The following is a 26,953-nucleotide window of genomic DNA, read 5'->3' as shown; positions in this document are numbered from 1 at the left end:
AGATAAGTGATTGCTCAATTGTTTTATTTGCAGAATTGAAGTTTTGGATTCTTAGAAAAACGCGAAATATTAAAGAAATAAAAAGAAAAGGTGAAACAGGTCATACATGTAACCGGCAATTTGGGCCTAATAAGAACGAGTGTTCTTTCAACTAGGTCTTCTATTTGGCTGGTAAATTTTATAATGAAGCAATTAAAGTCGACCTGATCATATGGTTTGTTTAGGACTAGAATGGTTTGTTATGATAACACGTTTTTTCCATAACTGGTTCAGCTTCTAAGATTACGCCGATTTGAATGCCTTAAGGAATAGTATGTCCGTCGCGTTCATTGTATACGAGCTGTGGTTATTTTTATGGATTATTTGCAGCTGCCTGAATTAATATATCATGTCCGCTCGAAGCGTGCAGTATTGGCCGAGTAGTCTAGGCGTTCGCACGTCGCTGATGTAGCCTTTGTAAATAAAGGAAATCCTTAGCATTCTTTTGTGCAAGGTGATTACGTTTTATAATAACGACCAGCGGTAATTCCCTATACAAAAGCGCTGTAGCATAACTTGGAATAGAAAAGGGTGCGTTACAGCTACCTCTTCAACCACAGGGGGATGACTTGCGCGATTCGGTACAACATTCCAACAGTTCCGAACAGTTCATCGCTTATTTGTGTAATGTGAGACTCCGATGTGAGTGTGATTAATAACATCTCTCGTGACACCACCGTTGGGAATCAGGTTGAACCGGAGCAGACGACGCACGGCGGTGTTTTTTTTTCTGCGGTGTGCGGGCGCAGTGGCAAAAGCCGCGTTTTGTCTGTGGGGCTTGGGCCATGTCCGTGGAGCTTCGGCCATGTCCGTGGCCGTTTCCAGTGTTCTGAAACAAAGAAATTGGAGCTAAACTTTCAGGGAATACCATCTATACGGTATATTGGCACTGGAGCAACTCGACGATAAAGCTTCGTGCGTGAATGAACAGTCCCCGGTAAGTACGTGACGAAAAAGGTAGCTGATATGAAGTATTACTGCGCTCCTTCTCGTCGTTCTAGGTTTACTTTGCTTGCGAAGAATTATGCGGATTTATTTGCATTCAAGTAACGAGAAAATGTGCTGCTTCTTCAGTTATGTATTTCTATTTTTGTTCATCAGTGGATGATGAGGTTATGTTTAGGTTGGGTTGAGTTCGGTTAGGTTATGTTGTAATAGAGTTTTAAGGTGCGTAATGCTGCGGAAAGACATGCAATGACTCTCCCGTCTGTTTCCCTCTAGGCGTCGCTATCGCCTTTCGCGCAATATTTACTTCTTTGGTGATCACGACAGCTTGGGCTAACCTTGTATTTCGAGCATGAATTATACATGCAACGGCAGTCAGGAGAAGTAATCAAATTCTTTTTTTTTTGTTTTCCTGCCTTGAAATGACCCCCAGATGGTAAAATTTACAACGGTGGGTTGCTGCAGACTTAGCCTATCTGTGCCAATTCAGGCACGTTCGGTAAGGCTCCTACTATATTGCGAGTACAGCAAAGATCAATGCAATTGTGTCATTTAATAATAAAGTCGATGATGACGGCTATGATTTATAGGATGGAGTCACATAATTTTGCTGCGTGGTAAATATGTTAGCCTATATTTTTAGCGTTGTTGTATCCCCCCCCCCCTTTTCTAGGGGCTGCAATTCCCCTGAAACTATACATTAGTTGGAACGGTGTCTGATTTCCTCAAAGATTTTCTATACTGGAGGACGCTTTGTGAACTGCGTCGGATAGTTTTTAGAGACACCCATTGAACATTGGACCTCACTAGAACCCGGCGTGGTGGCTCAGTGGCTAAGGCTTTTCCCGCTAAGCCCAAGGACGCGGTTCCGATTCCCAGCTTCGGCGGACGCTTTTCTTATGGAGGCGAAAAGCGAAAACGCCTGCGTGTGCGAGATTTTGGTGCACGTTAAATATCCCCGGGAGGTCAAAATTAATCCGGAGTCTTCCACTTGCACGCACCTCAACGCCTGCGTCACGTCGGCGCGTTGAACCTCATAATAAATCAAGACTTAATTACAGCAGTTTTCCAACCTGAAAGATAGGTTCTTCGTCAATAACGGCCTGTGTAAGTGGAATCAATAGAGTTGCTCACGACATCAGGAAGGACTAACGTCTGTTAATATTTTATGCTGAAAGATAACTTTACTCCAGGTACTTTAATTAAAAAAGCACAAAATCGCCCGTTTAGGTAAAGGGCCGGCTTTCGGCGTGCAGCGTTCAGCGTCTGTAGCAGCAAAACAGCTCTTAAACATCCCATTGCGCAATGAGTAATGAGCCCATACTCGCAGAGGGGCCCTGGCCAGCTCCTACGCAGGCATTGAATGGCCTGAAAAGAATGTGACGAGTAGCCGAAAAAAGAAATTAAGAAAATTTGACTGTAGACGGCTACCAAGCATAGGGTCTCCGGAATGTGAGTGAAGCACACATTTCCGAGGCCACTGCGACTTCATGCTTTTAAAGCGAAGCTTTCTACGACTCACTAACGGCGATGAAGTTACGCCCAAATGCACTGCAAGAAAGCCAACTTTACCAAATGGGTTTCCAGAACGGGCACACGATGGGGATGTTGAGGTAAACCCGAAGCTTGCCTAAATAGAAATGCGCTGCAGGAAAGCAAACTTTTCGCAAAAGGCACATGATGGTGATGAAACACGAAGCTTTCGCCAATACAAATGTAAATACAATCAGCCAAAGTCCACATCAACAACTCTGAGCTGTTCGATTTAGCACATGAATGCGAACTAATCACGAACCAATCACGAACTAATAGGTAGAAGATCGTAACGCCACCTTCGGGTAGCTTAGCGTTGTCTAAGATTTGGACTTTGGCTGATTGGATTGGGTACTTTGCATTTGCATCGACGAAAGCTTTGCAGCTCAGCCATCGTTCTCCCAAAAAAGGGCCTCAGATTTGTTTGATAAATGTGGACATAGCGAATGAATTGTGTTCTTCGACATCGGGAAAACGTTGACAACGGCTACATAAAGCTCGATGTGGAGTGAGCTTGACGACGGTTGGCACTTGTTGGCTCTAGCATAAAATAATCGCGCGTTGAGGGTGAAGTTAGGAATCACAACATACCCGCTAGGTGGATTGTCCGGTGACTATGATATACCCTGTCAGAAGTTTACGGCCGTTTCGGCCATTCCGTTCGCATTGCTTGACAAACCTGGCCGCCTATACGCACCCCACATTCGCGCATTTTTGGCGTCGTACGTGAAGAATGGACAACTTACAAACGTGTTGGTAGCCCAAACCGACCTATGGGATGCCAAACTTATCTTGTTTTCCGCCCGAATGTGTAGAATTGTCCTTGAAGAATAGGTTACAGCAAAAACAAATCCTCGGTCTAACAAAGGAAAAGTGGAATCGCTGGGGCTCAAACCTACACTGTTAAAAAAATACCCATCAATTTACGGGACATGTTCATGCTAACCTTGTTGCCACAACATGTGCCGTACTACAAAATTATGGCACATGTTCTGTAGCATCAGGTGATGGGACGTGTTCCGTGGTTCTAGATTATGGAACAAATTCCATATTACCTGAATACAGGAAATGTTCCGTACAAATGGGAAGCAGTACAAGTCCCGTGTAGCTAGGCTACGGAACATCACCCATATTTATAGCGAACAGAGAATGTTCTATACAACATACCTACAGGAAATGTACCGTACAACATGTTTACAGAACATTTCCTATTCTTTCTAAATGCAGGAATTGTGTTGCAATGTCTTTTTATGGCACATGTGTGGTAATGAAGTAAACATGCACACTTACCGTAAACTGTTAAAATGGTAAATGTATTGTGTGCTACAATAGAGCTTTTGTAACGTAACACACACTTGCAGCGTGCGTGCAGCCAGAGAATATGCTGGAATTCAAAGCACTTTTATTCAATCTGAATTGTTTTGCATCAAGGAAGCTTTAAAAAAGCTGCAAGCTAAAGACGATTGCGTCCGTGAAATTGTAGCAATAAAAGCAGCAACAAAACAGTCTTGAGCCTTTTCTTAAAGCTCCTGAATGCAAAACTATTCAGACTGAATAAAAACGCATAGCATCCTAGCAAGTTCTCTGGCTGTGCGTATGCTGCAAGTGTGTGTTACGTTACAAAAGCTCTATTGTAGCACACAGTACATTTATCACCTTAACAGTTCATAGAAAGTCAATATCACGCACTCTGTCAAGTACCAAATTTTCATGCTCTCCTGGAATCGGCTTAAGTTGGAAGATAGGCTACAAGCTACATTCAGCCTACAAGATAGGCTGAATGCTGCATTTGTATAGATGTTTTCAAAGTTTCTGACATGAAGATAATCCGCATTGAATTTTCATTCCTGCTATTTTTTAATCAGCGGTACAAACTGACATTAAAAATAAAATAAAATAGCATGAATAACCCAAAGCCCATTGCTGCTACTGAACAAAAAACGTTTACAGTGAAAATTCAAGCAAAAAAACAAAAACTGGCTTAAGGCACACGTTACATTTACACTAAGAGGAAGCAAAAACTGCTAAACGTTGCCGACAAGAGTGTCCTCACGGCGCTGCGCCACAACTGTGGCCTCACCATGAGTGAATTAAAACACTTCTGTAAGGCTGGAACGTTTATTTCGACTACATGTGCTACATGGTACAAGACTACTAAAAAATAGGCATTACGAAACCAAAGGAATGAACGAAGTAAAAAAATAAAACGGTTGTGCGAAACTTAAAGTTGAGGACTTCAAAACAGGGCTGCACAATCGAACCACTTGCTCCGGAATGTCTCCAATTTTTCGAGAGCGGTCCGGACTTTGGGGTGAATGGTAGTGATTTTTCGAGATGACTGCCGGGTGCCCTCTTCTGGGTTCATGCCTGCAAGTTTCCTGAAAGATAAGACGTAATATTATGTTGCACAATTTTTTAGCCCATAACCAGTTTCTGCGGACATACATGTTTGTATCCTCACTAAAAGTGCAGATTCAGTAAATGCCACCATGCAAACTGAATGATTTTGATTGTCCTAAAGCTACCCATTTGCCCCTATACTGAACCGGGGGTGGAGGTTAAAGAATGGTATTATCTATCTCGTTGTGGTCCTGCAGGACCGAAATACCAGATGTGAAGACCAGATGTGAATGTGCCTGAATGTGTCTTGGGTCATTTCAGATAAGATCGAACAAAGCATGGCTGTTCGACCTCTTCAATTCGCTTGAAATTTGTTTACCTCATTACCGCATGCATGTAATGTGCGGATTCATAAATATTTTCGGTGGAAATAAGTTTGGCCGACAAAAAAAATTGGAACGCACCGCGTGGACCCCGGCCGCTACCTACCCCTGCGCCGCAGCCAAATTCAGCGACACCTACCAAAAAATATACTTATCAGGCGGGAATGGTAATTTTTATTCTTAATGTACACCTGGTGTACATTTCCCCGAACAATATCGTTGGCTAGAAAAACATATTTCTAATAAAATGACAAATCTTGCTCAGAGCGCATTTTGTTCTGTACTTTGTGAGCCAGTATTATCGTAAGTAAGGGAGCTAGAGCCTTCAAATTTTAGTGAGGGCTGCTCCTGGCAAGCACAAATAAGGCCCGTAGATATAGCGTCTGTGCAAGCTACAGTTAAAAAGCAACTGGCGCGCAACATTGAAGAAAAAACGATAACACTCCAAGTTCAGGGGCTTATTCAAAAAAACACTTCTTCGATTTTGCTGAAATTCTCTTCAATGATCATTAAAAACATGTTGCATCATTTTCTTCCTGACGCGCCTACAGCGCGAGAACAAAGCCTCATATCGTCCAGGTCTTCACAAGGTGCTGAGACACGAAACAGTGAGAGCAATTTCCACGGAATGTGCAGCTATTTTATAATTTTTTGCACCAAAGGAAAACGATTACTCACGGAGAATTCAGAAGTGAAACTGAAATTTTTGTGTAAATTTTGGGACGAAAATAAACAATCTGCGCACCACTAAACTTGTACAGTTTGGAGAAAAAACTTGTAGGTTGAAGAAAAAACGGAACTCCAGGCTCACACGTATTTTTTATAAAACGCTTCCAGTTTTATAAAGCTTTCCACAGATATTTCCCTCTAAACTTGCTTCTGTGAGCCCCACAAATATTGTGCGTCATTGCACACCGCGGATACAGCGCACCTTTTTTTAAGTTCTTCGGCTCTAATTTTAGAGCTTCCTCTAGATTTTGCCAATCGCGGTCACTCTTTGTCTTACATTATCAACGCTCTTTTCTTGTGCGCACTGCTGCCATGATGCGCTACATTTGGTTCATAAGATCAGCTATTTGACAAGGTGCACGCAGTCTTGTTTTTTAACTCGCCTGGACGTAACTTTCGTTCGCCAGAATTCAGAGGTTCAACGGAAGCCCGTCCGGTCGGCGCGCACACACATGGCAAGTATTAAAAACGGGCATCGGCCACACACGACCCCGGCGCGGGTAACGCCTCCAGGTAGTGCGCCCCTCTTCGGTCCTTCTCCGGACACACTGGTTCAATAACTGAATTAGCGACCAAACTGACTCACGCAAGTAAATTTAGAGGAAACTATCTGTGAAAAGCTTCATAAAACTCGAAGAAGCGTTTTTTTTAATGCATGTGAACCTCGAGTTCCTTCATTTTTTCTTTAAGCAGTACACGTCTAGCAGTGCGCAGGCTTTATTTTCATTCCAAAATTCACATAAAATTTCAGTTTCACTTCTGAATTCTCCGAAATACTATCTATAAGTAATCGTTTGCCTTTGGTACAAAAATGATAAAATGTCAGCACATTCGGTGGAAGTTGCTCTCACTGTTTCGTGTCTCAGAATCTTGTGAAAAACTGGCCGACCAGGCTTTTTTGTCGCGCTGTAGCGCGTCAAGAACAAAATGATGCAACATGTTTTTAATTATCGTTGAAGTACATACATACATACATTTCAACAATAGTGAAACCTTTTTTTAGATAAGCCTCTGAACTTGGAGTGTTTTCGTTTTTTTTTAACTCGTGCGTCAGTTGCTTTTTAACCGTAGCTTGCACAGACACAATATTTACGGCCCTTATTTGTGGTTGCCAGGAGCAGCCCTCAATACAATTTGAACGCTATAGCTCCAGCACTTACGATAATTCTGGCTTCCAAAGTACAGAACAAAATGGTTTCTGAGCAAGATTTGGAAGTTTATTAGAAAAATATGTTTTTCTAGTCAACCATATTTTGGGGGTGAAATGTACACCAGGCGTAGATTAAGCATAAAAATTACCACTTTCGCCTGATGTGCACATTTTTTGGTAGACGTCACTAAATTTGGCCACGGCGCAGGGGCAGGTAGCAGCCGGGGTCCACGCGGGTGCTTTGCAAATTTTTTTTCATTCGGCCACAATTTTTTCCACCGAGAATATTTGTGAATCCGCACATTATATACATGCGGGAATGAGGTAAAAAATTTCAAGCGAATTGAAGAGGTCGACAGCCATGCTTTGTTCGATCTTATCTGAAATGACTCCCTTGTTATTGATATTGCATAACCCAAGTCATGAATTAAAAATCGGCACTCGGTGTACAGACCACCCCGCCAGACTTTCCAGACGTGAGAGTTTCTGCTATACCCAAACTTAAAGTTTGTGTTATCACTTTTGGACCATCATATTGGGATTAAAGCCCAACATATAACACCCAAGTGGCCCAGTTAGTAATCCAGGTGTACACGTCTCTACAAGTGTAATTGCATGGGGTACCCTGCACAGAACTATCGTGCAGTCAGATGCCGTGTTTGCAAACACAACAACCTGTTTTGGCGACTTAAAAATGATCACTAGCTTTCGAACCAAACAATTTAGCTCCTGAATGACTTGTCCAAGTGGTATGATGCACAAGAGACGCTCTGCGTGCGTTTCTCTTGCTGGGCATGATGCAAAGTTGCCTTCACGTGACTTCTCATTTGCGCATTGCACCGAGTAAATTTGTCTTCGTTTACCAGCACGCTGTTGCGGAATTACTGTAGAATGTTATAGTATGCTTTGCATGGTGCTGCAATAAAGCACACCAAAGATCACAGCTGACTGGCACAGCCACCGTACCAGTGTTGTTCATATCTAACGGTGGCACTATGTTCTGCGGCCAAGAATGGCTTGAACTTCATGCATCATGGTGCCCTGTGGGGTTGCTATGTTATTACATAGCTACCAAAGCTGGTTCAGGAATCAGGCTCAAGCTTTCAGTGGCAGCATAGAGTTTGTCACAAAAATATACTTCAGGGGAAACAGGTGCTTCCAATTGCATAAGCTTGAACACTTGTTACTGTGCAGTCTACTGATAACAATATAGAATCTGAAAAAATGAGTTATAACCAATCTACCCAGCACATCTCGACTCTCATAACAAGATGCTGCCCAACATTTTTATAGCACCTGACTCAAATTTTCCACTTGCGGTGCAAAATAAAAATTGCGCAGCATACGGTTTGAGAAATAACGCCTGCATTATATTACGGTTAACGATAGCCTGAGCGTTCGGTGTCAGTTCATTTCACTTCTGCCATGTGCACAACACACAGATTCTGTGCATACACTGTTCACGTAGCATGACCATGTGAATACTTTCCGTCCATAATTCCGCTGCACCAAGCCCCCCATTGCCAAGCACTAACGGAAACACGGACTAGTTTTTAACCCCTTCAGCATTATTTTAAAGTGTTTTAAATATGGCGTAGAAGTTGTAAATGTATGCACGAGAAAACATCTACATTTCCGTTGTCAACCTTGGTTAACCAACACACATTACGCTTGCTGCATCTCTTTTGTAGCAGGCAAACTGCATTATATGCGCACAACTTATTGGACATCTTATTGGGCAATGGTACGGGGAGTTCGAGCAGCAGTATTTCCCAGTTTAACGGAACTGTAGGCGCTTCGTAAATTTCAGCCAGTAGAATTGGTTTGGAAAGCTTGTTAAAAATCAATTGAGACTGTGAACTGCACAATGAACCAGGAAAACGTGTGAACAGTGTACCCCAGAATACATCCATAGTGTACCCTTAGCCTCTGCGATAGGGTACGTCCAATGTTCCTTAGACACAACACAGGGTAAATTTAGCCCCTTCAATAAAATTTTCTGTGAGTGGAATGAACTCAGAAAGAGCTGTAGAAGTATTCACAGCATTTTTCTGGTTTTAAGTTCACCTGTGAACCTACCAAAATTCTAACCTGAATCCCAGACAATGAATTTACATTCTCACCTCTACGCTTGCTGCATCGTAAAAAAATGAGCACAAAGAGGAAAAGGAGTTTTGTTGTACATAAAAAACACCTGTCAATGTCATGCATAAGCGAATTCCTGACAAAAACATGCCGCCAAACAGTTTGTGTGAATTGACAAAAAGGAACAAAATAGCACAAGTAACAGTAAAATAGCTCGAAGAAGCCAAAGAATTAGCAAAAAAAGTGTAACAAGATGTAAGAAACAGTGCATGACTGCTAGTTCTGCTACATGTAAACTGATTTGCGTAACTTTAAAAATTCTGAACCAAATGTCATGTTCCCGATTTTTTCTACCCCTTATTCCTTGAAAGAGCTGCAAGTCTGCCAACAACCACAGAGCATAACAAAGAGAAAGAGAAGCAGACTGTGGTTTTGTGCCCCCACAAAGCTCGACTGCAGGGTGAACAATCTTGCCATTCTATAAAAACATTTGGGGAAATGGACATCCACCCATAATAATCGATTGGCACCCATACCTACGCGCATAGCAGACGGCACCAAACAGCCTTGCTCACTGTTCACGGTGGATATCCACATCAAGTTTTTAAGATGCTATGATACGCACAAGAAATAAAACCAAGTTCGTGATTTCAAGTACTGAGAAGCACCTAGAGACAATACTTGATGATATGAATGAAGCCAATTGAGGACGTCACTTTTCCTGCATTACTTTTTACTTTATTATTGCTTTTTGCTTGATGTGATTCCTCCTGTTTCTTAGAATCACAACAACTGTGTACATTTTTGGCAGGCTTCACCATGTACAAAGAACAGGTTTTGGAAAAATACCTAGTACTACCTGAAATCATATTTTTACTAATTGTTGTGGCATGTGTGAGGGTGTGGCTTGGTCCGTGCATGCCAATAAGGGTGATGAAGTATTTACCTCCACAACACAGAAGAGCGACGCAATTTTCTCTTTGAAAAACAGGCACATCAGGGGAAAGAGACCGATGAGCAGCGCCCGTGGACGACTTTGTTCTCGTGCTGCCCTGTCTGTCTGAAGGAGCCACTGCAGTGATTCCTCCGTTTTGACATGGTGTCGGAAAAATGCATGAAGCAGCTCATGATCTTCCACGCTCGATTCCGAGAACAGTCCCCGCAGTCTCGTGCCAGTGAGTCTGGAAAAAGAACGAACAAAAAAGTGCCAGCACGATCATCAGCAGCCAGCAGGATAAACAAGAACTTTATTTAATGGGCAGCCGGGGCAACTATAGAGGTGGAGGATTGTGCGCTTGCATTATTGTAAAATGGACATTTAATGGCTATTCTTTAATGTGAAGCATAAAATGGCTGGCATGTCATTGTGTAACTGAATTGTGCTTAATTTTTCGTCATCTTTCCGTCATTACAAAAAATTTTAAATCGCAATGCCACAATTGCCCACAAACACTAACACAAGCATGAAGATTCACACTGCAAGCATCCAACAAGCGAGGTTTTGTGCAAGAAGCCTGATGGTAACAACCAGGGCTCACAGAAAACAAGTAGTGTCTGTGACACCAGTGTCGTTTGACAGCAGCACGAAGGCTTTGACAAAATGTGTAGAAAGGCTCTGAAGTAGTACTATACACCACTGCAATTAGATGAAACCAACACTTAAGGTTCACAAGCCTTATCAAGCCAGAGCCCAACATTTTATGACCAGCTGGATGAGAGATGAAGCAGCCCTAACAGTGTTAACTATCAGGTAACTAGAAGCACTTTGTATGCCATCCACTGCTAACTTTCAAAATCTTTATCAACAATTCTACCATTTTATTCTCATTAGCTGGGACAGCGTGTGCAAAAAAGCATTTTTTTTTTGTAACGAATTCGAATATTGTTCAATCATCAACCATACACTGCAGTGTGGCTTTACTTTGGTGCTTACGTAATAGTATACGTAATACTAATGGCAATCATGAGCTTCGGTTAGACGTAACTTTTCTGAATAAATGTGTTTTCTCAGTCCCATCAGATTGGTATTAATGAGTGTAGAAACAATTACTGCATGCACAATTCATGAAGTACCTTTCGAAGTGTGCCAGGAAGTGGTGCTGCGTAAATAGAAGGGGCCACTCTTTTTGCACATCGCTGGCCTTCGTGCCATTTGTGTTGATATTAAGCCGCACCGATGCATAGAACATTGTGAACAGGTGTTCCTGAAGACGTAGATCCTGCTCCTCCTCTGATTTTAGGCTTTCATCCATGAGAACCTTCTTTGCCCTTTGGACCCACTACTAACTGAAAGGCAAACATGGAATAAAATACATCAAAAAAAGCAGCTGTAGTCAAACTTCATTTGTAGCACCAAGGCACTACCGTGCACCATCGAAGCAACCACGATGGATTCCGGTATGCCCGACATAAACTTAGATACTACGCTTTCTCGGTGGAACTTAAATCGAAAAAAAATCGCTCCGCTAATTTTGTTAAGTGGTGATTTGACTATGTCATATCACCTTCTCACAACTTTCTAGAAAATCTACTCGGACCGCGAGCTAGGCGATATATAGCTCAAGGCTTATAGCGTGCTTTGCTTCCTGGTTTCACTGTGGTGAATTCGTTTGCAAGGAACTTTTTTTTTACCTCACACAGATACACATGGGCTGCTGCTGGGTAATACTGCCAGCGGTGCCAATAGCCACACGGCGGAACAATAGAGCGTCCATTTTGCAATGTACATCAGAAGCATGTACCGCAAAGGCCAATATCGCATCAACCCTAACACCTTATTTTAAGTGCACAGATACATTTAAATTTTCTTTCTTTCCACAAACAGTGCAAGAATACAACTTCCTAAAAGACTCTGTACAAGGATTCACTTTGGTTGTTTTGCTAACTGTGTTTTGTTTGGGTCTGTAAACCTGTTCTTGTGTGTCGAATTCTTTCCTTTTTCCTTTTCCATTTCTGCCTTACTTTAGTGCCTGTATATGTACTTTTTACTTGTACCATACGTGCCAACCTGCTTGGACCTGCGAAGGTCTGCAGTATGCAATAAATGAAATGAAATGAATGGAGAATCGCTTTCCTGCTCGCAGAAAATTCCCTGCTCCACGCCGTGTTTAAAGGTGCAACGCCAGTCGCGCGCTAAATAAAGGCCGGAAATTCCCGGCGTCAGAAGCACGTACACGCCTCCTAACTTCATAGGTTTGTAAACGGGAAGCATTAGCATTTCAAGCGTGTTTTGCCCATGACGATGTTTAGGACAGCGTATACACTTCACGCACGCTAAAAACAACCTATACACTAAAAACAACCAATTTAATCCGACTGCGAGCCATGTTATACAAGGGCATCGCAATACAGGAGGCGATGACAAGGGGTACACCTTCGTGGGGTGCTCAGATGGCGACTGCCCGGCGCTCCGCTTCCCGCCGCCCGCGAAAGCCCGAGGATCGGTTTTCAACTTCAAGCCGCGCGGCGAACATTCGTAGGCCGCAACCGCTGAATAAAGCACTGCATGTGCCTGGGGCAGCTGGTATGTATGTAATTTTATTCTGCGCTTTCGGGTGAACACATTTCTACCACGATCGGTCCGGCATTGAAACTGGCCGTCCTCCATGTCTTTTTTTTTTTTTGTCCAATCCCGGAGGCAATGAAATGACCTTGCGAAACACTCACTTATATTTTTGGTTTTTTTTTTTGCCCTCGGACAACAACGTAAAGTAAGTTGGTTTGTCCGCACGACGCAAACGCTTTGCGGGAAAGCTCTGCGCGGCACACTCCTGGCGTGCAGCGACTTTACACAAAAGCCAAAAATTGCACTGACAGCGCCCGCCACTAGAGTTATCAACTCCCTGCTTCATGTGCTAGAAACTTCTTATAATATAGCTATCTATAACTCAAAATCACTGCCTCAAAAAAGCCTTCGCCCGCCCGGCTACTCCTGTTTGATGCCACACTGCGCCTCTTCGATTATCAACCTTCGACTCGCCGCGGACTCCCCGAGGAGCAATCCGGCATTCGTTTTTCCCATATATCACAATGGTTTCGAGAATCCTCGGAATACCCGTGCTCTACCCGCGGCGAGGTCAAGACTGAACAGATGAGTCCCGCTATCAAGACTTTGAATAAGTGCCGCAGGTAAGCGTTCGCTCGCCCGGCGCGACGCTATCAGTGGAATATCACGCTCCCACATCGCGAACAAACAAACGCTTGCGCAGTACATTCACCATCCCCATGTCACCTCACTCTCGCTCACTCTTCTCCCCCAAACGGCTGCCTTCAAGCATGCGGTGTAAATACGTTTTAATCGCACTTGCAAAACAGAAACCACGTTAGGCTTAAGGTAATTCGGCGCCGCATCAGCGACGCACAAGAAGCGGATAGCGCATCGTATACCTCAGTTATGAATGGCTGAATGGTACATACCTTGCAAAACGATCTTGTGTGGCGCAAAATCCATACAAAGCTGGGCTGCCAGACGCAGTCTTCGGTACTTGAAATGACGGTCGGAGTGTAGACCGCACTGACGACGCGGGAACCTACGTTGGCGGGAACCCCAGCAGATCGCCGCTCCCGGCATCCGCGCCGCGATAAAGTGTCGTGTTCCGCACTGCGTGCGCGGCTCATGTGGCGATGGCGTCCGCGGAAAAATAAAGGCCGATAAAATGCGAGACGTTATTGAGACCTCGGATCAGCCGCAGTGTGCGTGACCCCTGCGTCAAAAACACTCGGGTAAAGTGCGTCTCCAGGCGTAGTTCCCCACACATATCGGATGTTGTTACGTAAATAGAAAATTTGCAGTGCTACGGTACAGTTCCTGTTACTTGGATGGAACAGCAAAGGGGGTGTAATATCGACGAACATTACATGTTCCATTGCCGTTTCCACGTAAATTGATGGTTTTTTTTAACAGTCTATAGACTGTTTTCGTCGAAACACAAGAATCTACCTCTGGGCCATTGGGAACGAACAGCGAAGTATGTTAAGCAGTTTCTCACAAGAATGGAAGGACGGTTCTAAAGCAAACCAGTGTATCGCGCTGGTCGGGTGCGTCCAGGCGGCCAGGTTTGTCCGTCATTCATTCCGTTCTGACAATGGCGTCAGCGTATCCGCCCACAGTTTACACATGCACACTACGGTGCATTGGCCAGCGGCGAGTATACCATCCGTGTGAATGTTATGCTCCATTTAAAAAATTCCATTGGCAGTGACGTAAAAACGCCCACCCACACAGTGCTTTCAAAGCCCAACAAGATGGGTTCTTTACGCATTCTTACATCGCAAGAAAAAGCTTCGCTGCCCCGTAACTTTCTTCTCTCCTCAAACTGCCGTGCCGTGGCCTGTTTGGCCAATCCCAGTACCCACTTCGGATACGGGGCTTTCTACGCTTATCAACATTATCATCAGCCTACGCACGCACATGAGCTCGCTCCGCCACGCTCCCACGCTCGAGCTGGAACAGTAGCGGACTCGACGAAGGCTGCGGCTAGCACTCCGAAGCACCACTCGTCATGGCGGAGTCGGCGGAGGGAGCCGCACCCACAGCGCCTGCGAGCTCGCCAGATTCGGAAGAGGGGTCCAGCCACTACAAATGGCGAACGGACGTCAATGCCGTGCTAGAGGTGAGTTGTGCACGACATGCCAGCCTATGGCTTAGGTAATGAGCCGAACCGAGATGGTCCAGGCCTGGCGCACTAGCTTGGCGTATAGGTTGTTTTAAACTACATAAAAAAATACGGTGCTCATCTAAGCTTTTACTGCATAGATCCCGTTTGCAAGCTTGGATTCCGAGCAGTTACCATGGCGACACAGCTGTCATTTACAACTTACTATAGCTGACGTAAGGTAGCCAACGCACGCTTAACACCCCTTCAGACGTCGACTTCCTTTTTTTTTTGCAGCGAAGGTGTTAATGCGTGTATTGAGCCCTTTTTCAATAATAGACAGTTATATCGTGACTTAATTGTGTAATTTACCAGAGCCGCGGGACTCGATCAGCTTTATTCGCGAACTTGTCATCGCATTACGTCTTGAGGTATTGCCAGTGTCTGGGTCCCCGGAGTGGTTCGATAGTTTTATTCAGCCGCAGCTTGAAGTGAACAAAACTGGCGCGTTACCACATCTTCAACATTTTGACGTTGAACTCCTATTCGTTACCCCGGTTACATTTTTAACGGCTTGTTACCAAATTCTTTACTCACCTTGCTGTAATCTGCACCTAATTCTCACACGTATAAGTCATCCGTGACTAACCAAGATGCAGCCCTAGTCATTGTGTTTATCGGATCGCTCGTCGCTCTCCACGGCCCAGTCCACGTTGAACTCCTGTTCTCTTGCCTTCGAAGTTCATCGTGGAACTCTTTCGGAAGCTCCTCGGCACTTGCCCTATCAGTCCATGTCCAACCTTTCATCACACTTTCGCCGTACTGTCATACTACCTGTCCCCGTATTTCATCTCATGCAGGTCACTGTGGTTGTTGAATACCTTGTCGAACCCGTCCCTTTCCACACTAAACAATGCCACTGGTCCCGTGGACTTTCCATTATTCCCATCGTCTTACTCCTTGTCATGTTGCTAGACATTTTCGTATCGTTTCATGCTGTCCATCCTCTCCTCTCCTGTATGTTGGGCAGGTCTATCATTGTAGCTTTATATTTCGCGATATCTCTCTTCCTAAGTAAGGTACGGCGGGCTCCGTATCACAAATTCATCTTTTACAATGTGAGTGTACGCAGATACATGTACCTTGTTCCGAACACTGTCTTTGTGCATGCCGATGTACCCGACCGTAATTTTCCTACCTTTCGTTTGTAATTTTTGTATGCACAGTGCGGTTCACTGTTAAAGGGACACTGAAGTGATTTGTAAACATTGCGGGATTACAAGCGCAAATTGTAGTACGGAGTACCTAGGCCCTGTTTCGACCACTCTGAGCGCGTGTACCCGAATTTATTTAATAGAACCATCAATTAGAAAATGCTGTCCTCCTGTCTGCACACTCGCCGAGTTTCTGTGGCGTTTTCGTGTGACGTCAGGAGGAGAATATCTGCGCTACTGCACGGCTCGCCGGCCTTCCGACAGAGTCAGTCGGCCCAGCGTTTCGTCCGCCGGCCGCCGGCGGGTCGTCGCAATTGGTTCACTCAGTTGAAACGAAGCCAGGACACGCTTATGAATGGAAGAGTGTGCGTTTCTTTACTTGGTTAGTTTGTACACTGTATCAAGCTCCAAGTCAAGGTCGCTTCACACAAGCGCTGCACGACTGGTACGCCAGTAGGAAAATCACTTGAAGGCAGAAGAAGAGTCAGCGAAGTCAATATAAGTACTAAGAAAATAAAATCAACTGAAAATTTTACCGTACAGCGTAAAACTAGGGTGCGGGAAGCACTTTGTTTGCGCTAGGCGAATAGCGGTCACCAGCACGACTACGCATCTGCGAACGCTTTTCCATCTAGGAAATGCAATTGCTAGACGTGAGATATTGTGAAAACTTGGGGGACGCTTACTGCACGAGTGCAATACAACAAATAGTCACCTAAGCTGGTTGAAATGCTAAAACTAAATAAAAGTGCAAAATGGTTACACATCATATACCATATATTTCCAAGGACAGAAGCGCTCGCCCGTGGCTGAGGTAATTAAAAAAAAATCGCCCGTGGCTGAGTGGTCTGGAGTGCAACGTATGTTATGGTAACTGTGTTGCAAGTCACCAGTTCGAATCCCCGGTGGTACAATTTTTTTTATAAGTTGACTTTTTCGTTTTCGGCCGATGTTTTCTATACTGCGTTAACCTTTTTTTGGGCAGTAACGTTCGCTGCTCCACGAACTAGCTCACAGAACGCGCGCAGGCTGACACTGGCACGCTAGCGAGTTCTCGTTGGCGTGCTGTTGCCATAAGCACTGACTGCTTGCGGGCAGTGGGCACAGGCCAGAATCAACAGACCCTTAGCCTGGTGCGAACACGCTTTTTACGATACAGGCATGAGCGAGGCAAGCTCCAAATATGGGGGAAAAGCGCATGCATTTGAGCGTCTGTGGGGACGCGGAGGGCGTTCATGCACGGCGTAGGCCTCAGATAGTGAATGCTACGATTCCAAGCCGTCCTGGGAGGCTTATCTTATACATTTTACAGCCGACAACATGGCAGAAGCGCGATACTACGATAACTGGGATACTGAGAATGCCCATCCAATGATTCCGTCGGATGTCAAGCATGTTGTTCTACAGAACCGAAACCGAAACTTGTTTGAATGCTAGCCAATCACGGTGCGTCTCCTCCCGTCGTCACAGCCTTTAGTTGGTGCGGCCGCCTCAAACCGCGCACGGTAGTTTTTCTTCTTTCGCGCTTTGTACAATAATTACCGACTTGTCAACCAGATAAACGATAAAAAGTGTGCTAATTTGAGGCAGTCTACGCAGTGCAATCAAAAACGGGAGCTTGACAAATTCACTTCAGTGTCCCTTAATAGGGAAGACGGCGAAAGCGCGGCCGCCGCGCTCCGCGAAGCGCCGACGCCGCCGACGCCGAGAAGTGGCGAGAGAGAGAGAGAAAAAAAATTTTTTATTTGCCCTTTAGGCTAAGGCCTCCTCATTCCAGGGGGCCACTGCCTCGAGAAACGGAGACAGCCGGCACATGCGCACTGACCGCATGAGGCGGGAGAAGCCGCTCTGTCGTCTGCTACGGCGCTTCGCTGTACCGCTCAGCATCCTTCGAGTGCGAAATGAGTCAGCTATCCCAAGTTGAGCGGCACAGCGATCCCCGTAGCAGACGACAGAACTTCTCCCGCCTCAAACGGTCAGTGCGCATATGCTGGCTGTCTCCGATTCTCGCCACTTCTCGGGGTCGGCGCTTCGCGGAACGCGGCGGTCACTCGTTCGCCGTTTCCCTTTACCAGTGGACCTCACTGTATGTGCGCAAATAAGTATTGTACACGTTTCTCTAAAACAGGAACGAATACTGGTTGGACGCTGCTCCCAATTTTGAAACAAGTACCCGTTACAAGTTCTCTTGTTGCGAAAGAAACGCGTTCCAGTTACACTTGGAACATTGGAATGTATCGTTACGTTTGCTTTACATTTCATTTTTGTTATTAAAGTGTAGTGTGGGACAATACTAAGGCGAAATAAAGTGACCAATTCAAACCTCAAATCTACCTACGTATATTTTACGAATAGGGACACCACTGGCAGCAGGTCATCTGGAGATAAAAAGAATCAAAAGAAAAGCGCAGCAACATATTTTTTCAGGAAGCACCGGACATTCTCTAGACATGTCTAAGGGCAACTTTGGTGCTCGTCTATTACAACTGCAACCCGCTTGCACTTTCCATTTCGGTCCTCAAATGCGCAGTCAGAATACTGTGTTTCATATGTGCAAATACAAAGTTACTGACATGCATGAACATAATTAAATCTCCTGCACAAGGAACCGCATCGAAAGCAACAATACGTAGGAGATTAATAATTGTTTATTCAATATTGAAGTATCACTTAGAAAACAATGTGTAGAATGCATATTCGCAACTTAGTAGAGTCCGGTGTTTGAACTCAGTAGGTGTTGCATCTCGATGTCGGAGTCGCCCAGACGAATCCCCCCCCCCCCTTTTTTTTTTCGCAAAGACTTCGTTGGCAATGTTGAAGAGGAGTTCTATACCGACGCTCTTCAGGGTACTGCCCTGTTTTACTTGAGGAAAAGTTGGTTCAGTCCCTGGAAGTTCTTCATCTGCGACAGCGGGTAGTCAACTGGTACCAGCAGGTACCACGACAGCTCATCCTGTGCCTCCGCTGGAAGGGTTCCATGCCTGAACGAGAAGTAATCGTCGGGCGCAGACGAGGTGGGAAAATCTCCGCTGTCTAGTTTGGTCACCGGATTCAGCTCTGTCTTTGTGTTGATGGTCGCCTGGTCTCGCATAGAACTGTCTGGGATTCATGATAGCTCAAACATTGGGCTTAAGCAACTGGCGACAAAGAGAGAGCGCGCGCTTTCCTTTGAGGTGTCCAAACCTGCAATACCGAACAGTTCATTGGAGAAGCAGCATATTCAATCCCAGATGCTGATATCGCGTACCTCTTTTCGATCCCGGCGAGAACTGCCCTTTCGAGAGGGCTACAATGTCAGTCCCTTCATGGCCTTGTAGTTAATTCGCTTCTCCAGGACTGTCAGCGTCGGAAGCAGGTAACCAATGACCATGTACGTTCCTGTCGCTGAAGTACGCCCAGAGCACAGGAGTGGCTTCATGACCTGTGAATGATAAAAAGTTTTGCACGTTGTTCCTTCACAACGGCAGAAATAGGTGCATGTGGGAGAGGGTATGCAGCGATCTTAACTGGTAAGAACTTCATAGAGGACCCGCCGCGGTGGCTCAGAAACTAAGGCGTCTTGCTACTGAGCCCAAGGACGCGGGTTCGGTTCCCTCACGCAGCGGCCGCATTTCTGATAGATTAGAAAAGCGAAAATGACCGTGTGTTCGAGATTTCGGCGCACGTTAAAGATCACCGGGGGGTCAAATTTTAATCCGGTGCCCTCCACTACTGTACGCCTCATCGCCTGTGTAGCGCCGGCGCGTTAAACCACATAATCAAATCTAGAATGTCGTAGAGACGGAAGCATATATTTGAGATCCAGTAACCCACGCAAGCTCAAATAGAAACACCAACCTCACAGCTCTGTTAGTAAACTGCAATGCTTAATAGAGAACAAAAAAAAAACAATGTAAAGCGCTTAAAGGAGCCATGAAGACAAAATACAAGTTAGGTTTATTAGGAAGACTGCTTAGTCCCGATAACAATTATACCAATATCATCGCACTCTTCGAGCAAATAACGGAGATATGAAAGAAAACGTGTGAAGCAGTCCCGACCCCTAGCCAATTTCCCGCAACTTTTCTATGACGTCACAGAACCTTGTTTGTGCGATTGGCGGCCGCCGAAGTGACCTGTCGCGACGACACATGACTGGACGTCGGTAATGGGGCCTCTAGTTTCATTTGACCGCATCACTTCAATGCTAACGTGCAGTTAACGCACTGAAAATTGTTTTATTGTTGGCCCGTATGACGTCATTCTTGCTCATAACACGTCACTGTGGCGCAAAATTTGAAAGTTTTTAAATACTTCTTGCTTTTTATTCGTTAAAAAAACGTCTTTTGTGGCTGTAATGGAGCTGAGTGAGATACTGAATCCTAGTTCTTTCAAATTAAACGAAGTTGTGTTTTCTCTTCATGGCTCCTTAAGGTTGGCCTTTAAGAATGGAAAAGCGATAGCTTTATCGGGCCCCGTTGTCATCGCATTTTTTAATGAGTAGGCTGCACTGCAAGAGACAATTTGGAAAAGCCAACTTACAAAGATCTAGCTACACCGATGTCCTTAAAGTCGGCTTCACTTCCGAAAACAAATGGGAAGTGACGCTGGGAAGACATTTTTCAAGGACAAAGCCGTGTGCACCCGGTGCAGCCTGCCCGGCAGGCTGCCTTTGGCATTCGTGGAAGCACGTTCCGAGGAGGAGTGATGAAATGAGCCAGGTTATACGAAGAAATAGTATCACTTAGAAAACACTTAGAATCGCGCTTTCATAGGAATCGATAAAACATGAGAGTGAAATGTGCCTTCACAGCATCAGTTGAATGTCTATTCTGCATCGATATGAAATGTTCCTTCACAGGACGAAAGTGAAATGTGCCTTCACAGGTTCAGGTGAATGTTTATTCCATATCTATATGAATTTGCACATCGATATTTATATTTCGTCGGTATCACACCGTCGGACGCGTCAACATTAAACACTGGATTGCACGCGCCGGTACACTGAGTAAACCCGAATGAAACCACGCGCACTCGCAAACCGTGCGAATGAAACCGAACGGGTTGCTAGCGAATCGTTTGGTTGCACGCACGGTCCGCTGCAGAGAAAGAGCATGATTTGCCGGTCTGCCTTGTGGGTGTGCTTGGCGAGCGACGACCTGCTGGAGCGTCGCGTTGGCTGCTCCGTGGGTGTACGTGGGGTGTGCATTGCGACGAGCTCAGCTGGCGACAACTATCGGCGCTCATGAGCACCGTGACGCAATACTTCATTTCACTTCTCTGAGACGGCACCACCATCTAAAATGGCGGAGGTTATAGGAACGATATGTGGCGAGTTCATACATCTGTCGGCGCTTCAGCTCATAGCGCAGTGGTCAAAACGTCTAGCACCTCCCGTTGCGGCGACGGATACCAGGCTCGAATCCTGCCGCCGCCGCGTTAATGAAACTTTCTGGCAATGTCATTTCTGCGGCGGATATACGTCTGTCAGATCTTAGTGCATTCCGGAATAACACTTTCGTGGCCTGTCGCTTTTTGTACTAGCTTCAGCGCCCTAAGGCCTTGGCACCGAAAACCAGCGAGGGAACGTTCACAGAAGGAACGCCATTCCATCTGCCGTTCGTACGTAAACTTAATGAATTACAGTTATAGTTCCCCCGACCCTTAACCAAACGGTGGCGTTGCTCCGTTCCTCCCAAAAGGAACTAGATCCGTGTAACGCTGGGGCATTTGTATGTGTGCGTGTGTGTGCGTGCGTGTGGTGCTGCACTGCAAGTCTCGATTCACTACTTCGGCAAATTTTGCCGAAGTAGTCTAGAGTGCCTCGATTTACGCGCGTCCGCCGTACAGCGTGGAGACACGTATACTTGGCGCCGCCATTTTGGATCACTCGCTCTCCGCCGCACATAAGTCACTGTAGCAAGAACACGCTATAAATGTCGCCGCAACGCAGTTTACGCGCAAAGTTTGAGTCGTCTTATCTATTTTACATCGCTGGGTATTGTGGGAAACGAAAACAGCTATGCGTTGAGCCCTTTGGCCCAATAGCAGCGGTACAGGACTGTTGAAAGGGTGTCCCCACCTGGTACCGCGGCGCTGACATCGAGACACCCTAACGTAATCCCAAAATAAATGTCCAAGAGAGCCCCTATTGCCATGCCTACTATTCTTCGCGACCAGACACTATTAAACGCTGGCGCTGCAACTTGAGCCACACTGGTATCCTCTTCAAGTAACTAGCAGCTCTCAGCAAACCTTGGCGGCAAAATAAGACTTGCAAATAAATTTCACTCCCAGTTTAGAGCTACCTAATTTTCTATCAGCCAACTGGCATAAATTTTGATCATTATTCTCGGCGCAGGACCCTCCAGAGCAACCTTCAATGCCAGAATTCTCGCCGCTCGCGTCGGTCTACACCCCGGGAGCACTTACGGAAATCGGCGCATCCATCAGTAATGCTGACGGCGCTGCGAACGTGAAGTATTTCTTGTCTACTAAACCCCACGACACAAAGCGCGACCACCCTATATCCAACACCCCTTCATCGGCGGTTACACACCCACCCCGCTACGGAAAAGACGGGTTCGGATATCGACTGGCTGCCTTCATCGCAGCGGTCATTCCCCGCCTCCAGACGCTGACACCGATGTACAACGAGCTGGCCGACGCGTGCCTTCTAATGGTGGACTATCACTCTACAACCGCCGCCTTCCGAAGCAAGGGTCTTGGGACAGTAGCAGGGCTGATCAAGGAGTCTCCAGAACGCTTTATAAAGGGCCTGGACTCGCCAAAGCTTCCTCCACTTGTGACACGCCTCCTCTACATAATTGGCGAGGGTCTCAACCAACTGGCCATGTCCGGGAAGCATCATTCGGAGCAGGATTCGGCGGTGGCCAAAGATTCTCTGCTTCGACTAGTCCTGTGCCCGGAAGGTGCAACTCTGATCCCTCTGGTCGCCGACAGGATGTGTGCTATGATCAAGAGCAAGGACGTGAGTCAGCGATACAGGGGGCTCACAGCGCTCAAAGCGTTATGCGGCAATGCACCTGTTGCTGTGTTAACGGGCGTAGATGAGTTCCGGAGGGTTCTTGCCTGCAAGAGCTTCGATTCTGTATTCCGCTTCTTGCACGAGCCGGAGATGAAGATTCGCCGCATGGCCATCATGGTTCTCGAGCAAACGGTGCCCGCCCTTTCTGAAGAGTACGTTCTCTACTCGCACAAGACGTTTATACCCCAGCTCCTGGCGATTCTCACTCCCAGCTCGCAGGACGAACTGCTCAGCATCGCTACGAAGACGCTGGTGCGCTACTTTTCGTCTTGCCCGGAAGATGCGGCGGTCTCCTACATGAGACCCCTTTATCTAAAGCTGGACGCACTAGTCAAGGACACGCTCCGTGACCAAATCTACGGGGAATATACACGAGCTGTTGTGAAGGCCATTTCGGCAATGGCAGATCGACTACAGGGCAGCTTTAGGGGCTACTATGATATCTTCATGCCTACGTTAAAGGAGCTAATAACCTTGTTAGGTGAGAGTGAAAGGCCGTATTTACGGTGGTACGCCATAGACTGTGTGGCACACATCGGCCTGGCCGTGGGCAACCGCAAGTTCCGGATTGATTCTCCAACCATAATGACAGCAGTGCTGACCGCCCTATCTGACAGGGCGTATCGGAGCTACTACACCCTTGGCCAAGTGATTGCCGTAGCTCACACTCTGAGCAGAGCAATCGAAAATGAGTGCGAAGACTTCATGCGACAGGTTCTTCCTAGTGCCTTCCAAATACTCTCTCGAGGTGACACCAAGCTCGTCGAGTTTCACGTGGGAGCATGCGCCTTGCTGCAATGGTATGCCTCCCATCCCCATGGAATCTTCAAGCCATACGTTTACGACGCGACCCATCGTGTCCTGCCCCTGCTGTCAGATCCTGAGCCCGTGGTTCGAGCATCCGCTGCCGAGTGCTTGTCGCGGCTGCTACCGTGCGCCGCAAGTTCTGGCGTTGCGTGTTCGACAAGCCTCCGGCTAGGCACACATGCCGCCCTAACGTCGGCCATTGAAAAAGAAACTGAGCTACCTGCCATCGTAAGCGAGGTATGCGCCATGGAACAAGTACTTGGTCTCGTGAGGCTCCCATATGCCCCCGAAAGCTGCATCGAAAGAACGACGTCAGCACTATGCAAAGGCTTCGAGTTCTACTTCCGGTGGCACACCACAATAATACACAGTTGCTTGCCGCTGGGTACATATGAACAGGGACCGCAGATAGAAAACCAGCCTGAACCCGCTTTGGATGGAGGTCTCTTGAAGCGAATGGCAGATATCATCTGCACTTTAGTAAGAAGCCTGGAGGAACGCTGCCTTCCTTCGTTCGATAAACTCGCCCCACTCGTGTCAAAGCTCCTGGCAGAGCCTAGGCCATGGATGGAGCATCTTCATGGACTCGCTATTATTGGAGACATATTGAAGCTTGGCCCTGCTGCGTGCACCAGGTACAGCACGTGCTATCTTCCTGGAATCGTGGAGCGCCTAGACAGCCGCGTGGATTCAGTGAGGGCGGCCGCAGCTAGAGCCGTTGCTACGCTTGCTGAACGGGGTGGCAGCGCGTTTGCTGCTGAGTGCGGGCGGGCACTCCCTTCCCTGGCACGTGCCATTCAATTGCCGAAACCACTGTTTACAGAGCATTCGCTCAGCACTGAACTGAGCATAGTTGCATTATCACGCATTATTCAGAACCACTGGGACACGCCTGAAGTGAAGGCCCGGGTGAACGACCTGTTCCCGAAGCTTCTGCATTCGCTCCAATCGCTGGGGGCCGATACGTTGGGACCGCCTTTGGAACTTATCTGCTCAGCGGTTGAAAGAAACGACGGTGTTGCGATGGAACACGCTGCCCACGTTTTTCACGTGCTGCAGAACACTTTGGCTCGAGACGAGGTCGCCAAAGACTCGGCCTTGAGTAAACGCGTGAGGGCCTGCTTGCAAAGACTGACGCTGGATCCTTTGCCAGACGAGTCAGTGAGGAAGGCACTGGGCGTCATTTACGAACTCTTCTCAACATCGGAAGCTGAAGATGACAAAACATGACCAACCAAGCGGCGCTGGCGTAGGGTTACTAAAAAGGGTACCAATAAAAGTGGTGTTGACTACGACTGTTAACGCGTGTTGATAGGCGAAGTTTCGCAGTAAAACAGGCGTATTGGATTGCATTGTTGAGCCATTCACATTTAACAGCCAAGCTTAGGGCAGAATGCGCCGTGTGTGATCAGGGAGAGAAAACAGTGGAACAACTGGGAATTGCCCGTTTCTAAACCCAGAAGAGGCAGCACAGCTTCAGTTTAGAGAGAGAAAAGGTTTGTTAGAAACACAATTCCCAGCTGCGGCGTTATGAGTACCCAGTGGTAGGGCGTCTCTTTCTAGCCACCCTACCAGAGAAAGTGTTCCCCGATCCTCCGACGGTGGCAGTCTTGGCGGAGGTGCTCTGTATGGTTCAATGTAGGCAGCCAACAGGGACCGCAGGGCGGCCCGCACATTCTCAGAAGGAGCGGCCCAGCTTGACCCAGGATGACGCCAAGGGGATTAGACATGTAGCGACACAAGATGACGTACATCTTTGAGCTGATAGCGATTCTCCAATTTATTCAGTATGTTCTAAACTCGTTGCTTCAAAATGAGAGGTTGAAGAAACCACTACGTTTTTTGTAGACAGGAAGCTTGTGAAGTTGAGTTTAGTGTGTATATTAATGCTCTACGTCTTCAGCAAACACATACTCTTTGCTCAACAGGCGTCATCATGGGCTTCAAAAAATGCTCTTGCATTGATTAAGGGACCCCGTGGGCGTTTTTACAGTATTGTGGTGGCGTTGGATTTTTAGAGCGTTGCGATTTTGCTGCTTATTGATGTTGGTGTTTTTTTTTCAAGAAAGCTTGTATATTGGCTCACTTGCACCGTCAGTGGTGGCGTACGTCGAAACACTTTGCGTCAAAGTCAACTTTATCCACGTGGTCTAATCACGACGCCGACGATGAGGATGTTGATGATGTCCTTACAGCGTTTGGAACTGGCCATTCAGGAAGAGAGAGAGAGAGAGAGCGAGAGAGAGGGAAACTTTAATGAAAACCAGCGAGGTTAGCCGAGCCGTCGCACTGGCTTGCTACTCTAGATGATAGAATAAAAAGAGAAAGAAAAAACAAAAAACTATAACAATCAAAAGATGTCAGGGAGATATGGGATGGGCGTCGTTTGAAGGTAGAGAAGCACAGAGTAAAATATGCTTTGAGATGAGCTTGAGAGCAATGGATTAACGAAGGTGGGCGGCTAAGGTTTTTAGGTACCTATACTTGAAAAGCCTGGACACACAGTGGTTAAGAAAGACTAGGATGAAATACGGAAAGAACAGGGGAGAATCCAAAACAGCCAGCGTAACCAAAAAAGAGGCAAGGCATATTGAAACGAATAAATGGGGGGGAAAATGGAAGCTAAAACGTCGTTGGAGGTGTACAGGGCTGAGAAATTCAACATCAGAAAGGAAAATTTCTATGATAATTCCCAGGACAGTGCTTTGCTTTTTGTAGCTTGAGCAGGTTGCCTGCGAACTAAGAGTTTTGTGGGGAAGTATTCACAAAATGATGGGGTATGTGTGGTCTGCGGAAAAGGAACAGGAACTATGCGGCACATAGTGTTAGAATGTGAGGAATGTAGAATGTGAAAATCTACATGAAGGGAATATTCGGCTTCCAGAAGCACTAAGATATAAGGGTATCACAGAGGAAGTTAACTTCAAGGCTGTCGATGCAACGAAAAGAAGATTAGAATGCTGGTGGACGAAAAGCAGAAAGGGGAATATTGCGTAGAGCAGTTACCACCTGTAACAGAAAAAAAGAAGTATTTTGTGCCTAATAAACTTTTTTTTTTTGCCTGCCCTAAGCAGCGCTAGTATTAAACCAAGCGTGTAAAACATGGC

The 26,953-nt window shown here is 46.2% G+C and overlaps 1 protein-coding gene and 1 long non-coding RNA gene across 2 annotated transcripts; one reads left to right on the top strand and one right to left on the bottom strand.

The window, feature by feature from the left end:
* Positions 1 to 4,125: 4,125 nt before the first annotated feature.
* LOC144139172 (uncharacterized) lies at positions 4,126 to 14,071 on the bottom strand. The gene is made up of 4 exons (XR_013316085.1): positions 13,621 to 14,071; positions 11,278 to 11,490; positions 10,151 to 10,385; positions 4,126 to 4,895 (listed from the first exon to the last, which is right to left on the bottom strand). It is a non-coding gene; the product is annotated as an uncharacterized LOC144139172 (long non-coding RNA).
* Positions 14,072 to 14,705: 634 nt separating this feature from the next.
* On the top strand, positions 14,706 to 25,076 carry LOC144139643 (ran-binding protein 6-like). The gene is made up of 4 exons (XM_077671939.1): positions 14,706 to 14,816; positions 22,353 to 23,971; positions 24,482 to 24,539; positions 24,906 to 25,076. The coding sequence occupies exons 1-4, from the start codon at positions 14,706 to 14,708 to the stop codon at positions 25,074 to 25,076; spliced, it is 1,959 nt and encodes a 652-aa protein (XP_077528065.1).
* Positions 25,077 to 26,953: the final 1,877 nt, after the last annotated feature.

Source organism: Haemaphysalis longicornis, unplaced genomic scaffold (assembly GCF_048455015.1).
Source record: "Haemaphysalis longicornis isolate Haplotype H1 unplaced genomic scaffold, Haemaphysalis longicornis Haplotype H1 scaffold_5, whole genome shotgun sequence".
Classification (NCBI taxonomy): domain Eukaryota; kingdom Metazoa; phylum Arthropoda; class Arachnida; order Ixodida; family Ixodidae; genus Haemaphysalis; species Haemaphysalis longicornis.
The sequence above is the reverse complement of the archived record's forward strand: the minus strand, read 5'-3'. Positions and strand labels throughout refer to the sequence as shown.

Bases quoted from the DNA above. Each gene is read 5' to 3' on its own strand.
- LOC144139643 (XM_077671939.1), top strand. From the start codon at position 14,706: ATGGCGGAGTCGGCGGAGGGAGCCGCACCCACAGCGCCTGCGAGCTCG. The intron at 14,817-22,352 runs GTGAGTTGTGCA...TTCTCGGCGCAG, and splicing joins ACGTCAATGCCGTGCTAGAG to GACCCTCCAGAGCAACCTTC. The intron at 24,540-24,905 runs GTGAGGGCGGCC...CACGTGCTGCAG, and splicing joins TAGACAGCCGCGTGGATTCA to AACACTTTGGCTCGAGACGA.